This window comes from Penaeus vannamei, chromosome 15 (genome assembly GCF_042767895.1).
Source record: "Penaeus vannamei isolate JL-2024 chromosome 15, ASM4276789v1, whole genome shotgun sequence".
Taxonomy (NCBI): domain Eukaryota; kingdom Metazoa; phylum Arthropoda; class Malacostraca; order Decapoda; family Penaeidae; genus Penaeus; species Penaeus vannamei.
In genome coordinates this window covers 29,488,792-29,506,291 of record NC_091563.1, presented here as the reverse complement: position 1 = coordinate 29,506,291, position 17,500 = coordinate 29,488,792, and the positions used below count along the sequence as shown (strand labels likewise).

The 17,500-nt window shown below is 37.9% G+C and overlaps 1 protein-coding gene, 2 long non-coding RNA genes and 1 other non-coding gene across 6 annotated transcripts in view; 2 read left to right on the top strand and 2 right to left on the bottom strand.

Annotated features, from left to right (window-relative positions):
- Nucleotides 1-418: 418 nt before the first annotated feature.
- TRNAR-UCG (transfer RNA arginine (anticodon UCG)) lies at nt 419-491 on the bottom strand. The gene has a single exon. It is a non-coding gene; the product is annotated as a tRNA-Arg (tRNA).
- Nucleotides 492-913: 422 nt separating this feature from the next.
- Nucleotides 914-7,211, top strand: LOC113818944 (uncharacterized). Its single transcript, XR_011399094.1, has 5 exons — nt 914-1,073; nt 2,433-2,511; nt 6,280-6,354; nt 6,522-6,631; nt 6,981-7,211. It is a non-coding gene; the product is annotated as an uncharacterized lncRNA (long non-coding RNA).
- Nucleotides 7,212-7,448: 237 nt separating this feature from the next.
- The window catches only part of LOC113818943 (WD repeat-containing protein 11), a gene marked incomplete in the record, with an annotated part of 24,983 nt that continues 14,931 nt past the window's right edge, over nt 7,449-17,500 (bottom strand). The window contains 7 exon segments of the mRNA XM_070130605.1: nt 7,449-13,533; nt 13,689-13,933; nt 14,454-14,623; nt 14,741-15,005; nt 15,312-15,485; nt 16,336-16,511; nt 16,719-16,856. Coding sequence (XP_069986706.1) covers nt 13,419-13,533; nt 13,689-13,933; nt 14,454-14,623; nt 14,741-15,005; nt 15,312-15,485; nt 16,336-16,511; nt 16,719-16,856 — 1,283 coding nt within the window.
- Nucleotides 13,437-15,982, top strand: LOC138864210 (uncharacterized). Of its 3 annotated transcripts, none has more exons than XR_011399097.1 (4): nt 13,437-13,576; nt 13,709-13,811; nt 14,519-14,634; nt 14,749-15,982. It is a non-coding gene; the product is annotated as an uncharacterized lncRNA (long non-coding RNA). The 3 variants fall into 3 exon arrangements; XR_011399096.1 differs by having other exon boundaries at nt 13,709-13,858; XR_011399095.1 differs by lacking the exon at nt 13,437-13,576 and having other exon boundaries at nt 13,675-13,811.

The window sequence follows — 17,500 nt, the reverse complement described above, 5'->3', positions numbered from 1 at the left end:
TCCCTTTCCCTTTCCCTTTCCCTTTCCCTTACTTACAAGCATGTCATTTTGAGCTTTTATAACCACAGATTTAAAATGGCGAGATGGTGGGCGAGAATGGAAAGGGGAACAGCTGTGATTTAAAAGAAATTTTGCAAATAAAACTTTAAAACGAAAAAGAGGCAAAAAATACAGATGGAAATTATATCTAATATCTAAAATTCGTTTCAGAGCTAAAACGAAAAAGAGGCAAAAAATAAAGATGAAAGTTATAGCTAATATCTAAAATTCGTTTCAGAGCTAAACCAAGGAGTGGGAAAACGGGAAACGAGGGGGGAAAAAAACATTTGTGCCGATGTTAAACTCTTGCCTTGTACTTAAAGTTCTCTTTGTTGCCGGAAACGAACCTTCACAGGATTTGTAACTTAAAAGTCTCCATCGACCGTGACAGGACTCGAACCTGCAATCTTCGGATCCGAAGTCCGACGCCTTATCCATTAGGCCACACGGTCATAGTAGGTGAAGGAGAGAGATGTTCTATAGAATAAAATAGTGCTAAGATTGCTATAGAGGTAGCATTGTGTATGTATAGTTCGAGGAAGAGCTTTGCAACAGCATTCTCATCGAAAGTCGTAAATGGGAAATATTAGGATTAGAGTGTTAACTTAATGTGAAGTTTGGTGGCATTCAACCAATTTGTTGTGTTACATATTCCTGTTAGGTAGAACAGCGTTTTGATTGGCCGATTTTTCTGTATATACTCGCTACAGACACGAAAGAAAGCATTTTTTCTTGGTCAGCAGTCATTCGATTTCGCATGTTGATCAGAGTGAGGGTCTTTCCAATCTCGTCCCCGACAGAAGACGCGTTGGCTCCTGACGCGCTTCGATTTCTGTGACGAAAATATGCTCGGTGGCAACTGAGGCAAAAATCTATAAATGGGAGTCCAAAGCGGTTTCGCGTGTAGTTGTGAAGGCGAGTCGTTCGTCGACGGGTATTACTGCTGGGCGACAAGGAGCCGGCAAGCTGTTTGCAGTTTTCAGGCGGGCTTTTTCATCAGCCATGACGAAGCTTCAAATTAAAGTGGTGTATTGGTAAGGTTGAGTTGTAGACTGTTAATCATGCCGAATTAACTGAATATCTATTGTGTCACAGATTACATATAAGGAGATGGAGCTAAAACAACTTTTCCCTCAGTGTAAGGCCAAATTGGTCGTTTTTCAGCATTAAACCTTTAATTTACAAGTTCTCGAAGTAAAGCTCTCCGCATACTTGAGTAGTGATGTTTCGCTAACAGGCCCAGCGTGTCGTTGGGAGTTTTTCCATGCTCAATGAACAAAATATATTATTTCAAGTTTTATATTTTGTAGTATATTTTATAGTAGTTATACAGGAAAGATTAAAGCTCAAACAATCCTATTCTGTCTAACTCACAAGGTCTCGCTTTCGTGGCCAAGCAAGGTTGCCGCATTGTAATGCAGCCAAACCCTCGCAGTTGGTACTGCTTATTTTTACATTTTGTTTAACTACGTGTTTATTCTTTTAACATTGTTTTATTTTTGTATGCTGAGACGTTATAGACTTTGCAGTGAAATCACGTGTCTTGGGATTTAATGTCATTTTAGTGACGCTTTGTGAAGGTCAGGAGATTCGTGTTAGGTTGCCAAAGCCCCTCCCTCTGGTGTACACACCCTTATGTAACTATACAAGTGTGTACACACCCTTATATAGTTACATATAAGGGTTTTCTTGAGTTGCAATGTATTTTTCATAATTTGTTCACTTTTCACTGATTCTGTATTTATAATTGCCTACCTTTTTAAGCAAGGGGAGTATTCGGTGAATTTACAATATTCCATGTTTATTGCATTCCACACAACTCGGCGATGACGCACTAAACGAATGAAAGGTCAAGGCACTCCTGTGATCGATCACAGCACATACAAGACCTGGGAGTTCTGGAACCCTACTTACCCATCCAGAACTGCGTTTCTCGATCTGTGACTGATACCCTTTTGCCGAGTTTTGTCTTGTTCTTGGCTGTCACTTTGTCTGGAAGTTGTATGTTTAGATTAGGAAACTTCTTGACCACAGAGTTTATTGGAACGTTTAGTTAGCTCTAGCATGGGTCATTGACCATCTATAAATGGGAGAAGGGAGAAAATTGCAGGATATTGAGAAAACTCTTGAGTTCTAAGGAGAAAATTAGGAAGTTCAGTGAGTTTTAAATACAGTAAGCTTTGTAGACCCCTTTAGGATATCCAGATACAGCTGTTTACGTACCAGCTTGTTTACATAGCACTGACATTCCAGCACAGCTTCTTACAAAATTGGCAGGTAACCTCTTGTCCATTATTTTTTGTACAGGTCCAGCATTTAGAGATGTCAAAATAAGTTGCATTATAGTGTTTTAATTTTCATACTAAAGCATGTTTTCTATTTTTCTCTTCCAGTGGTGCCTGAGGGTACGCCCCCAAGTTCCGTAAACTTAAAACGGAACTGGAAGCTGAATTTCCAGATAAACTGGATATTGTAAGTAACCTAATGTTTGTTGTAATTATGGGTGACTTAAGATTAATTATTAGTCAATTGTGTTTTTTACACATTTGATTTTCTCTTCCACAGCAACATTAGTTTTATGTTAACAGCCCTTCCATGCACCCACCCATCAGGCATGAGGAAATCAGTTTTGTTGGGGGGGGGGGGTTGATTATAGAATTTGTTAAATTCTGCTAAATGTTTTGATTAAAGACTATGTAAAATATCCCCAAAATTCCTTGCCTGTTGTCATGGGGGGTTCTTATCAGACGGAGATCATCCCTGCCTTGGGCCTTGGCTCTTGCTTCCACTAATTTTGCATGGTCTTATCTTCCCCCTAAGGTGTGAGATCCATACTGAAAGGATGAAATGCTGGCTTTGTTCCAGTTATGAATGGCCTTCAGGAGCCATAGACATGGTATTCTCTTGGTTGATTGCCTAGTTCTTACCTTTTATGGGGACCCTAAGGGGTAGACTATTTATTTTCCCAATTTATTTCAGGCTCACCAAGACCAATAATGCAATTTCTTTACCCTTATTAGTGCTTTATTAGTGCATTAAGTGTTGGCCCTTCATCAACTATCCTATCTAAATTTGATTTTGTTGGTATCCTGACCCCTGCCTCTCCTTGGACCATGGCTCTATCCACAGATATTAATATTCCTTGATGTTTACTGACAACTCTATCCATTCTGAACCAGCCACCCAGGTCATTACTCAACCTTTAGAATACACCCCTTCCTCTCTCCCAACATTCTTCACTCCATCTACTGCACAGTCTTCTTCATTGCCCACCCCCTCCCCTCTTATTACTACTATTCATCCTTATTGTGCCCTCCCCCCCTCCCCAGTACTACTTCACTCCACAACACCCCATCTGCCTTTGTCCTTCAACTGCTTCAACCTATGCAAACATTTTGTGTACTCCTACTCTCTTTGGCCCAGCCAGCCAGCCATCTTTGCAGTTCTACAAACCCTTACTCTGAGAAGACCCTTCTCTTCCAAAAATGCCTTCAAAAATAAGTGGGCAAAGTGTCCTTTTGCATTTTTTCCCGATTGTCCACGCCTTTTCACAGTTAACTATTCCCAAGCTTGTGCACTATCTACCCTGACTTACCTCACTTCCAAACCTATACCTGCTGAACCTCACTCCTCTCTTAATACTTGTATTGGGACTGTTTGTCTCCCTGACTGATTTGTCTTATCTGTGACAAGAACTGGTCAGCCTGTGAAAAGAACCTATTTGCCTACCATGATTATGAAACTGTGGCAGTGCAGTGCTATGATATTCCTCCTAGAGACCAGTGTAAGTCCCACACCAATATTGGCAAGATTAGCTTCTGTAGACATGACCTCCCCCATGAAGTTTATCTTGGTGGAGCATCCTCTCCTGTCAGATCATATTGACCCCCTTCCTCATCAGTGTAAGAAATGTTGGCATTTTGGCCATTCAGCCAAACACTCACTCCACAGCCCACTGACCTGTGTGTGCCCAATCTGGGCATGACTGTTCAAATTGCTCTACTCAGTCACATACATGTGCCAATTGTGGTGGCTTCCATGATGTATTTTATAGAGCTGCCCTGCCTGTAAGCTCGAATATGAGGTAGCATTTCTCAGATTCAAACTAGGCCTTATTCTATATAAGGGCAGACAGGAAGCACAGACAATGTTTTTCTCTCTACCAGTTCCAAAACTGTCCTCCACCTTCTCACTTTACCTTTTGCACCAGGCAACCTTAACATTCCACTCCATCTTCAACTACAACATTGTCTTCCTCTGCTCCTCATTTTCGCAGACCTCTTCAGATAATCTTAGACTTCCAAAACTTGCTAAACCTGACCCAAGGGAATACATCACTCTTTCATCTACCCTTAAATCCCTCCACTCCCCTTCCTCCCAACACACCCCATCCTCTCCTCCTGTATGTGCCCAATTCCCTCTTCATTCCCCATTATCCCTACCACTCCCATCTGTAGGATCACATTCTGTTGCAACAGTGTCCTTCTCGGATCCCTCCCCCTCTGACATTCTTCCGGATACTCCACCACTTCCCCAGTCCCCTTTTCTCATTCCCTGGATTATTCTCCTCCTCCTTCTCCAACAGCCATCTCTGTTTTCCTTAAACAATGTCCCTAATCTTTGCCAGGCTTAGTTACACTCCATTTCATTAAATTGCTCTAGCCTCTTAACCTTTTCCTCTTTTTCTAATTTTTACTTTACTTCACTTGCTCCCCCTCTTTACCCTTTTCACAACCATACTATCTTATAATGTTCTATAATATTTGGCATCTATCACATTTTATACTATTGCATCACTGCATTCACCCAGTTGGTTTTCTTTACTCCTTTTTGACACAATACTTTACCATAGTGGTCTATGACCTTTGTTGCCTAGCACATCTATTTGTTTTGCATGTTAACCAGTATCTAAAATGTACCAGTGTATAATGTACTATGATTGTGACCTTACACTCCAGCAATGATCCAACACACATCCACCATGCATATTCTGGCAAGATGGAACTGTTTTTGCATCTGTTTTTGCCATAGTCAGGAAAGCATCAGTGGATTCATGTAGTTGGTGCAAGGCTCTAAACCGCAATTAGTAATGTTATTGTCCTCACCTATGATTGGTCTCTTGGTCTAAGGCTAATTTTATTTGGTTGTCTATTAACAGTCAGGTATTCTAATGTTTGGGCAGTAGTTACAAGCAAATGCATATCCCTTAAAAACAAAAAATGCATCAAACTAATGTTTGAATTTTAGTGAAGGCCACAGTAATTCTTGCTAATATCATTTGTTATATTGAAATAGCCGTTATGTTTTCCTTTTGTAATGGAAGCTATATATGAAACTGTCATGTAGGTCATGCATTTCTCTCTCTCTCTCTCTCTCTCTCTCACTCTCTCACTCTCACTCTCTCTCTCTCTCTATTTCTCTATTTCTCTATTTCTCTCTCTCTCTCTATTTCTCTATTTCTCTCTCTCTCTCTATTTCTCTATTTCTCTATTTCTCTCTCTCTATTTCTCTATTTCTCTATTTCTCTCTCTCTCTCTATTTCTCTATTTCTCTCTCTCTCTCTATTTCTCTATTTCTCTCTCTCTCTCTATTTCTCTATTTCTCTCTCTCTCTCTATTTCTCTATTTCTCTATTTCTCTCTCTCTCTCTATTTCTCTATTTCTCTCTCTCTCTCTCTCTCTCTCTCTCTATTTCTCTCTCTCTCTCTCTCTCTATTTCTCTCTCTCTCTCTCTCTATTTCTCTCTCTCTCTATTTCTCTCTCTCTCTATTTCTCTCTCTCTCTCTATTTCTCTCTCTCTCTCTATTTCTCTCTCTCTCTCTCTATTTCTCTCTCTCTCTATTTCTCTCTCTCTCTATTTCTCTCTCTCTCTATTTCTCTCTCTCTCTATTTCTCTCTCTCTCTATTTCTCTCTCTCTCTATTTCTCTCTCTCTCTATTTCTCTCTCTCTCTCTCTATTTCTCTCTCTCTCTCTCTATTTCTCTCTCTCTCTCTATTTCTCTCTCTCTCTCTCTTTCTCTCTCTCTCTCTTTCTCTCTCTTTCTCTCTCTTTCTCTCTCTTTCTCTTTCTCTCTCTCTCTCTCTCTCTTTCTCTCTCTCTCTCTCTCTCTCTCTCTCTCTCTCTCTCTCTCTCTCTCTCTCGAAAAGAGGAAAATGATGCTGATGTTGGCTTTGATGAAATGACATTGTAGGAGAGCAATTGAGGTAGACCTTAACTAAATATTCTCATTTGGTCTTTCAGCACGGTGAGGCTACTCCAGGAGCTACAGGATTTTTTGAAGTAACTGTTGGGGATAAACTGATCCATAGCAAAAAGGTATGTATATCAATATTTTCTGTACAAGCTGAGGCATATATATATTAATAGTTTGCCTTAAAATCAAGCTGGCTGTTCTGATATTAAACAAGATCAGTACAAATAAAGATTAATGAATAATGATGGACATTTGTAATTGATCAATCCTGCATCTTTATTCCTCACAGAATGGTGATGGCTATGTTGATTCAGAGAAGAAAGTCAACAAGATAATTGATGCAGTCCACGATGCACTTGGTGACTAGAGTTTAACCTTCTGTGGACGGCCTGATTTGTTGTGAGTACATCTATATACTTTAGCATTTTGTTGTAACTTATTTGAACCATCAACACTAAATAGGACTTGAATAATGGAATTTGCTTGGGATAACCTTTGGTTTCCTGTGAAAATGTTAATCTGGCTATAGAGCTCCCATATTGTTTTATCATATCTGTTTTTGTTGGTTATATATATATATATATATATATATATATATATATATATATTTTTTTTTTTTTTTTTTATGTAGTGTGCTTATTTGTAATGCTTAATAGAATGAAAATGAATACATTCATATATTTTGTTTGTCATATATAAACAGATTTCTCAAATGAATATTAAGGGTAAAAACATTTTTTTTTTACAGGTGCCTTGGTAGGCCTCTTTGCGGCAGGGCTGCTGAATATGAAACATTGTGCTGAAAACCCTCTGCTTGGATGGCACTTTGTGGAGGAAAAGAGGAGCCCTTTCAAGGTTGCCTTAAAGAGGTCTTCTAGAGCACATCAAGGGCAGGTTGTCCTCTTTTACCAGTACCTTATTCAGGGATCTTAACTGTAATGCCTTTGGCTCATCTTGCATAATAAAATTTATCTCTTAATACGCCTGTTTTTCCCCCCATAGTTTTGGCAATAGGGTCCCATTTCTTTGAAGAAACCTTTGCTTTATTTATTTACTTGTTTGGCTTATTTTATCTCGTCTCCTTATTAGCTTAACCACCTGATTGTTGAGTTCCTGAATCAAACTGTTAGGCCTATTTCAGGAATTAAAATTTTATACTAACTGGTTTTCCTCCTAAGCTCCATCTCTTTCCAAAAACAGGAATAACAGAAATGTCTTTTTCAGGTATTAATATTTATTTACAAAATCAATAATCAGTATATATTAACTCCACTATATGCAGCATATATAATACCAGGACTATATAAATGTCTACTAATTACTTCCTTTTAGCTGTACATACAAAAATGGAAGCCTGAAACTTGGATTTTACATTGGGATACACGCTATAGTTATAGTACACAAGTAATACAGAATAACTTCTAGAATCACATGTTCAAGTGCTGCTTGTAGTTGGTTGAATTTAGTCTGTTTCACATGTAAAAATAAGAAAAAGATGATTTTTCTTTGTACCAAATGTTTTCAAATTTACTTTACCAGTAGTGTTACAACTACAGTCAATATATCTAATGGTTATGATTTCTGTTGTATTATGCACCAGTTTAACCAATCATATGTAGGATTTATACTCTTCCACATATATATATATATAAATGTCTAAATTAGCATGCTTGGTAAGTTTATATATTCTGTTAAAGAATTTGCACCACATATTCAAAAGCTATCTTATTTTCCTGTTTTAGCACTGCCTTAATATTCATTATATACATGGTCACCTATTTATATATGCATAGCTGTAACTTTGTATTAAATTCAAAGAAGTTTAGCTTCCATATATATATATATATATATATATATTTATAAGAAAAATCAATATCACTTACAAAGAAATATTTTATATTAAAATGTATTATAAAACTCAAGCAGTAATACAAAAAAAAATGAAGTAAGGCCTTAGTCCACAAAACTACATGATGCCCAGCAGACTTTGCCAGCTCTCTAGCCAAAGTCTGTGTTGTACACATGGGGGCTATGGTTTTGGCAGGGTTGTCTATCCATATTTGATGTCAGTCAAACTACCTCAGCCTGCTTTACCTAGTGATTTTGCTCAAACATGGGCATGGACAGTCTGTTTACCAGTTAACTTTCTTCAAACAAAAGACATTGAATGTCTGTTGGGCAGTAGTGCTTGATCATGTGGAAAGGGCTTAAGCAGCAATGTCCAATCCTCATGTGAATAATGAAAAGGTAACAATGAACTACTAATTCACAGCAGACAACACAGGTAATATCTTCATTGTAACCTATCAATAATCTTTATACTTGAATAATTTTACCCTTTGTATCACCTTTGTAAATGAAACTACACATCATATTTAAGTCATAATGAAACTTTCTAAAAGATTTTTCATAATTGGTTAAACGGAAATCTAGCATTAATAGAATTAGATTGTCTTTATACTTAGTTGCAAAATCAAATTATGATACTATTTTTTAACTGCAAATTCATATGTGATATAAATGAAAGGGAAAATTAATTATAACTGACCATCAAATAAGGATAAACCAATTGTAGATTTGCATTGTATTCAATATAGCAAAAATCATCACAGTGGCTTAATGAACCCTTAATGACAAATCAACCATTTACAGTAAAAAGCCAGTTTATCTGAACGAATGTGACATCACAAATATCAAGTCTGATGATGAAATGCCTAACCTTTTCAGAACTATCACCTCAGCATTCAGATAAACTCATAATTATAATGCTGTTTCTTTGCTAGTGCGTGAATAAACTGTTGGGCTCTGTCCACAAGATCAACCAATAACCAATGGACTTTGCCAGTTGGTGTACCAGCATATTTTGCTTGAACAATGAGCAGTGAGTGCCTGCAAGGCAGTGCTAATCATGTGGACAAGGCTTATGCAGCCATATCCAAGTCTCAAATGCACTAAATCCCAATCACACACAATTATTCTGTAATATTTTGATTTCTACGATAGCCACAATCCTCAAAATTATAGTCGGAAATCTGAAAAGGGTGCTTGTATGGTAAATTTAATTTCCAGCACTAATTCAGGCTTCAAGTAATGATGGTTAGAAGCATCAGATTACTGATAAAAATGGCCAAGAATTCAAATGGAATATTGAAAATTAATGGGAATGCTCCCCAATAACAGATAGGCATCATTTACATGTAAAAGCATTTCTTAAACCTTTGACAATAAAACTTAACTTTGACCAAGCTGACAAATCTCATTTGACTGCTGAAAAAGTCAGATGAACCTGTTACCTATAAAGTTGGAATTGGAAAATTATAATGTTCTTGTATCTATTACTACAGATTCAAAACAAACAGAAAATATAAACATTTTGGATGGTTAGAAAATTGCCTGACACAGAGAACAATGAAAAATCAGTTATATTGTGATTTTGAAAGAAACTGCTTTTCGTGTATGATTGTTTGATTTTAATTCTCTGCACAGAATTTAATCTAAAGGCCTGTCCACACAGGCAGGCAGGAACAGAGATGACATCATGGGAGGACAAACTACTTATCAAACAAGTAATTTCCTCATTGTTTCTTTGCCCATGATGCCACCTCTACAGTTGCCCACTGATTAGGCCCACTCATTTGGTCAGGTCTCTAGGATCTGTCCACACATTCAAACAGTGCCTAATGGACATTGACCAAGTATCAGGCCAAACCTATGTTCTGTTGTACATACTGGGGCGCTGTTGTCTTGCCAGAATCATCGGTTATACCCAGCAACAGACAAAATATCAGGCAAATGACCTTATCTGCTGATTTCGTTTGATCAAGGGGCCAGGACCTCTATTGGTTTGGCAGTCAATTTTGCCCAAACAACGAATTGAGTGACTATTGGGCATTGCTTGATCACTTGGACTTACTGTGACATTTATCTATATTCTTGCACAATGGTAAATCATTCATTAACTTTCAGTTAATGACAACTATAAAATATTTCCGTGATATTCTAGGATGATTGCATAGTTAATCACAGATGCTAATTAGTATTCAGTGGTATAGATTCGTTTCTATACTGTTTAGTAGAATAAGCAAGGGTGTAATTGTAGAAATTGCAATTACTTTTCACCAAAACGGAAATTACTATATGAAGGCAAAGAGTATCCTGATTAACTGAATATTCATAAAGTCATTCTGAACTCAATCTAAGAACAGGATACTATAACCATGAACCTTAAGATCCTTACTTTAATTATAAAAAGTGAAATTGAGGCAGCATCCTTTAGATTTCTTTAAGCAGTATTTCCAAGATATGGCTGGCAAGAATTCTTAGAAAATATCTGCTACATTCATAAATAAAAAGGCATTAAGTATGTTATATCAGCCTTAAAAAATCAAATCTGGCTTGTTTCTTTCTCTACCTAAAGCAGGGGTGGGCAAACTATAACCCGCAGGCTACAACTGGCCCATTGCTCCTTTTAAATCCAACCCACCGAAGACTGGTACAGAACTGTCCAAATCAAATCATATAATTATGACAAATAGCCAAAGCAATTAAGTGGAAGATGACTTCAATCTGTTTTTATTTACATCTGATAATGGGGATTAAAAAGATGATAAATAGGAAATAAAAAGCTGTATATGTATGCATATGGAGATGGTATGTCCTGTATGTTAAATTTTAGAAGTCAATGTGGCCCCCAAGCCAAAAAATTTGCCCACCCCTGACCTAAACCCAAGGGACAAGAGGATGAAGAGGCTGTCACTAAAATAATGAGGATTCCTAGTACATTACATAGTCAATGCAATAGCATATGTAAACTTGTCTATTGGTATGCATTCCTTTACATATTAACTGCTAAGCAAATACTACAAATAAAGTATGACTTCATGTTTTAGTAGAGCTTCCTAAAGTTCAATATACTAAATATCAGCATATCTTGATTAGGGATGATGGTTAATAAGGACTGAAGTATGCTGTACAATACAATTTGTAGGGCAGCATCAAGATCTTTGCCATCTTGAATGTTTGAAGTGACAATAAAAAATACAGACCTGGATAACATGGAAACCTACAATTAACTCTCAAACAATACTCCTCTTAATACAGGAATGTTAACATTTAACTAAATTATGGTGATAGTTGGAAGTAATGACAAAGATGCAGTATGATGTTTTATGCCTGACAGTCCTCTTAAGGGTAACAACAGCATTGCTGTTTTGCCTAACTGGATGCCGTCCTATAACTGACAGTGCTCCAAACTGCAAGGCACACCTGAGCTGCAGTGAGGACATTTATTGAGAAAGATACATAATCTATTTGCTACAATGTGCAGGTTGCCAAAACTAGATGTTCATATATATTGTCTTCTTATTCTTGCCTTCAGACTGAGTATGCCTTCAAAAATAACTTTCATATGATACTAATGGCATGTACAAAAGAATATACAAATTAAGTCCAAACATAACACTGAACAAACTTGACAAGCATAGGAAAACATGTTTATATGATACCAATACAGATGATGATGATGAATATAGTGACAAAAACAACAGTGATCATTTGCTTTTGCCACTGAAAAAAGCACTCTGACTTACAATATATATAACTCTCACATTAAAATATAATATTTGGCAATGACCCTTATAAGTACATATTTTTTCTTTTCTTTTCATTAACAGGAAACAATTTGGAATGTATCAGTCTTAGAGTAATACTTTGGCTTTCCATGATCCAATTCTAAGTACAATATCAACATTGCAAACAGTAAAGCACTTGATTAACTTCAATATAAATCATTGATTATATCTGGAAATGTCACAGCAATGGGTATGGGAAGGGAGGGGGGGGGAGAGAGAGAGAGAGAGAGAGAGAGAGAGAGAGAGAGAGAGAGAGAGAGAGAGAGAGAGAGAGAGAGAGAGAGAGAGAGAGAGAGAGAGAGAGAGAGAGAGAGAGAGAGAGAGAGAGAGAGAGAGAGGAGACGAGATAGAGGAGGAGAGAGAGAGAGAGAGAGAGAGAGAGAGAGAGAGAGAATGAGAATGAGAATGAGAATGAGAATGAGAATGAGAATGAGAATGAGAATGAGAGAGTGTGTGTGTGTGTGTACATGTGCGTGCATGTGTAGCCAGTTAAGTTTAGCAAATTCCCTCACCCTCCCAACACTGGTGATGTGCAACCTAACTCCTGACCACTAATATGAACAAAAGACATCTCCTTATCATTACACATTTTCAAATATGCAGTTATTTCATGTATCATTTAATCATTTTTAATAATATAAAGCAATGGCCTAAGAAATAGCACTGAGGTTATTCTGGTAAGGCACAGAAAATATCTTTTGAAAATGTACTAGATTTCTGCTTTTTACTGAAAATGTTCTGTCCTCCACTAAACATCTAAAAAGACTCTTTTCACCATCTGTATCTGCAAGAATATCCAGTTATGTTTGAAAAATAATACAAAAAAGATTACTTATATCCATTAGTATTGTAGGATCCTCCTCAGGTTAAGAGTCAGAACCAACACTGAACTGATATGGCAAAACTAAAGGAGTCCTTATACTTAATACTGGCAATCACCAAAACATATCTGAATAAAGTGTCAAGAGATGAGGGAATACAGCTAAGACTAGATTGTGTGTTTTTAGTGCAGGAAAGAGTTGAGAAAGGCAAACCTAACCATATATTTTTAATGTTAATTCTTAAAACATAAATTTTACCCAATAAGGCAACGTGGAAGTTAAAAATGACTGTTGTTATGTTTAAGCACCGGAAATGCATGAGGCTACAAGCTCAGAGAATACATTAGGAGTAGAAAGAAATGCATGATGAAGTTAATATACAGTTAATATACTGACCTTCATTTCTTTTTCTTTGTGTGTGGGTGTGTGTGGGTGTGTGTGGCTGTGGCTGTGGGTATGGGTGTGTGGGTGCATGCGTGAGAGAGAGAGAGAGAGAGAGAGAGAGAGAGAGAGAGAGAGAGAGAGAGAGAGAGAGAGAGAGAGAAGAGAGAGAGAGAGAGAGAGAGAGAGAGAGAGAGAGAGAGAGAGAGAGAGGGGGGGGGGGGGGGGGGGATGGGTAAAACTAATTGAAAATAATATCTTAATTAAACAAAAAGTTGCAAAAAAGCAATTTCAAATAATAATAATATACATGTAGAGAAAATATAATATCATTAAAATACTTAATCTTTTCAACTACTGCAGAGAATCAAGCTCTTGCAGCAGACCATGTCCCTTCTCCCCCATCAAACGGCAGAAGTATGAGACTGCAGGCCGATTCCCCAGGCTGAACAGGTGGAGGACATACTTCCTGCAAGGAGAATCATTTATAAGGATGATTTTTTTTTCTACAAGTATTAAGATGAGACATATAAACTTGTAATACTATGTGGTAGACAGTGTATCATAATATCACTTATGCACAAATATGATAAAGAACAAGAGAAGCTAATGCACAAGCCCAACCGATGGATGTTCTCTGCCAGGGAAGCCATAGACACAGGAGCTGAGATGATAGGGGAAGAGCCTGACTGAGAGCCTGTGGAACCCAAGGACGGGCTGGAGCCATGGTGCTGGCTGCCAGGCAGGGTATGCAACTGCAAGGCTGCAGCCAGGAGCAAAGCTGCTCTCTGGTGGTAATGCTGCTGTACCAGCTGTTCTATGGCTGCTGTTATGTTTCCTACAGACAGCAAAGCACACACACCCTGATCCTGTAGTTGAATAGTTTAAAATGTCTGATAATGGCATACAGTTTGTATAAATGATTCATAGAGAGAGAATAAAGTAACAGATGGACAGATGTTGCAATTACCTTTATTTCAGTATTATTAAAATCTTTTTAATTACTTGTGTTTTTTTATCAATGGTTCATAGACAGGTTCTATTTTAATGATGCTTGAATGTGAGGATAATTCCTATTCATACATACTTTGTAGTCTCACAAGCATGCTGAATTCTCTGGGCAGATTAGGGTTTATTGTAGCTATTATTGCTATCTGATTTCATTATTTTCATCATTATCATTCTTAGTTATCATTATTATAATAATTTCTATGATATACTATAAAAATGTGATATATATACATATATACATATACATATATACATATATACATATATATATATATATATATATATATATATATATATATATATATATATATATATATATATATATATTTATATATATATATATATGTGTGTGTGTGAAGACATCATCTGGACCCTGACCTTGTTGCCTGAGTTAATAAGATGCTGTGCCCATTTTTTGATAATGTCAACTGACTCTTGCACAGGTAATGCACACTTGGCCAGCCAGACAGAGTTCTCCCATTGGCCATATGACTGGAGATATCGACATGCATCTCCTGCCTTACCGATCAGACACAGCAATTCAACACCTGCAAACAGGGTAAACAAAAAGATCATTAGCACACTAATTATGAGACACTCACAGCACCCACATTGCATACCAAAGAGTAAAACATACTTCTCAAGCCCTACAACCACCTGCTTACCTTCCCAGATATTTCCTGCTGCAATGAGGTTGGTAGCAACTAGCTTGATGGTGGACTGAGCCTGGGTAGAGTGGTGGGTCGCTGCTAGAAGGCAGGCTCTCAGACAGTCTGTATAAAACTGGTGATTTGAGGCATCTGCATCCAGTAGCAGTCTGACAGCACGGTCCCTCTCCCCAATCACAGCTAGACTTCTGCCAAGTGTTGCTCTCTGTGAACCTTCCAGGTTCTTGCTCTCATGAATTGCCAGACGCTCAAGCTCATGGTGCTATCACAATCAAGTGTGGAGCCAGGTTATGTATGAAGGGAATATGACATCATAATTAGTAATTATGAACATACACATAATGTAAGTCAACATATATCAATATTTTTCTTTTGAAAGTAATACAAGGTATCTCACAGTAAATGTAGCTTTGAGGCCTGCAAAATGTTGATTCAGCTCTATAATTATCCTTTAATATAATATTTGGTAAAAGTTAGTCAAATAAACTGATACTGGAACCTTTTCACTCTGAAAAACACAACTCTGTTCACTGAAATCATAAAAAGGTCCACACTATAATAGTCAAACCTTGTATGTGGCAGCATCACACAAGTTGTGGTATGTGGTCTCCAGAGGATGGGTTGGAGGAAGAGCTGTGACTGTACTCGTCTCTTCACTGCCAGCGCTCTTCTCTGAGGCTGAGTCCCCAAGCGCTATTAATTCTGCACTCCCAACACTGCTGTTGCTGCTGCTTGTTTCATCCTGGAAGAGTATAAAGGGTGCAATACATGCAATACCTACTTCCCACGTGTGTCCACATCTAGACCACATGATGTGGCAGGGGCACCATGTGCGTGCCCCACGCTCACTGCCTCACGCTTCACCCACACCTGTTTGCGCCCCTAGCTGGCCCCTCTGGCCGGATAAAAGGGCGATGAAGGAGTTGCTAACAAGGCATACTGTATTCGTACGCCTGCTGTTGGTACCGGATGTCTGTACCGGCAGCCTGTTCTAAATATAGAACTACTCTGTCCGGCTCGAGGTTGCCTTCAAGGTCACCAGGGGTCACAAGACCAAACTGAACTGAGAGCAACCTACCATAACTCACCCTCACTATTACCTTCGCCACTCTAAGGGTCAGAACCAACGCCCTAGCTCGTCCCGACCATCCCGACAACCCCGTGGAGCTGACCGACAAGATACCTGCCTTGCTACCAACTAACACCATCAGAACATCTTCAATAAACTGAAACAACGAAGATTGTGTGTTTCTCTGACCCTGTCATTCAATATAGTGGGACTCTTTATAACTGAAGGGGAGACCATTATAAAGAGGATATAGTGACCCCATATAAATTGCCAAGACTATACAAATGTAAAAACAATATGAGGATTCTGAATGAATAAATTCTTCTCCAACTTCTGTCTCTGAATCTGATCTTTAACATAAACTGGTGTTCCTACACAAAAACATTAAGGAAGCAATGACAATGTGGTTAATATTTTTCAAAAACATTTTTCTGAGATGACAATTTACTTTTGGTAACTAAAAGAAAATACAAAATATATTTACAATTCCAAAAGAATATGAAAAGAAACCTTTTCCTCTAACCTTGGACTGTGTTAAAGCTGGCTGTGTGAGGTAGTGACAGGCAACAGTCCAAAAGTCTATTTCTCCCTGATCACCGAACAACTGTGCAACTACAAGAGCGCGATGAGCTGTGGATCCACATGTCTCTAGGAATTCACGAAGTTCCTCTGGAATTCTTGATATCCAAACTTCAATATCTGAAAATATTTCAAATCTACATTCAGAAAAATATGCATGTTGACAATCATGGTATAACTTATGCAATTCAAACAAAGAGACACAAAGACAAATATATATACACACAGATAAATACATGCACAAAAAACATGGACACATGGACACACACAAGCACCCATGCACCCACACAACGGCAACAAGAACTCCAATAACAAAAAAAGACTTACTCAGGAGTTGTTCAGGCGTAAATCCATCTTCACCAGAGAAAGAGAGAGAGTACTGGGTCTGCCATGGCTGATGTGTCATCAGTGTCCTTAGGTTGAGGGATGCCTCCCCCGCAAGCAAGTATGGGGATACTATAGGGTCTGCAACAAAGAGGAAGGTAAATTGAGTAGGCAAAAATGCTCATCTTAATGAAAATGTGAACCCAAGAATCATTACATTATTGTTCCATAAGAAAAATAATTCCAATCATCTGCTCCATCTTCATCTTGTGTATGCAATATGAACATACAAATGTACATAGCAATATAGAATTATAATAATATATACATCATGGGAAACAGAGGAGTTCAATTAATCTTTAACTTACCTTTTGTACAATACTGGCATATGGGAGAGTTTGAGGTCTTCAGGTTCATGTCCATAACCCGTAGACATCCATCTACTGTGGCAAGGACTGGTCTGTCTGAGGCACCCCAGTCCACATCAACCACCTTCACAATGTCACGTGGAGATTTCACCTGGCTCACAAGTACCACCTGAATCCAAATACAATGTAAACAAAACTTTTGACTAGACTACAGAAAGAAAATAATGGCCATAATTATCAGGGGAACTGGCTGCCCAAACTTTGACACAAATGGTCCCTGAAGATATTCTGTTCACCTTTCCATTCCCACTCCATTCACCTGAGAGATTTGTCTCAAACTGCAGGTAAAGAACTCCCAAAGTCTTTGCTCAATTTTTTACCCTCATAGGAAATTTTCTTCAAAGTAAACATCCACTT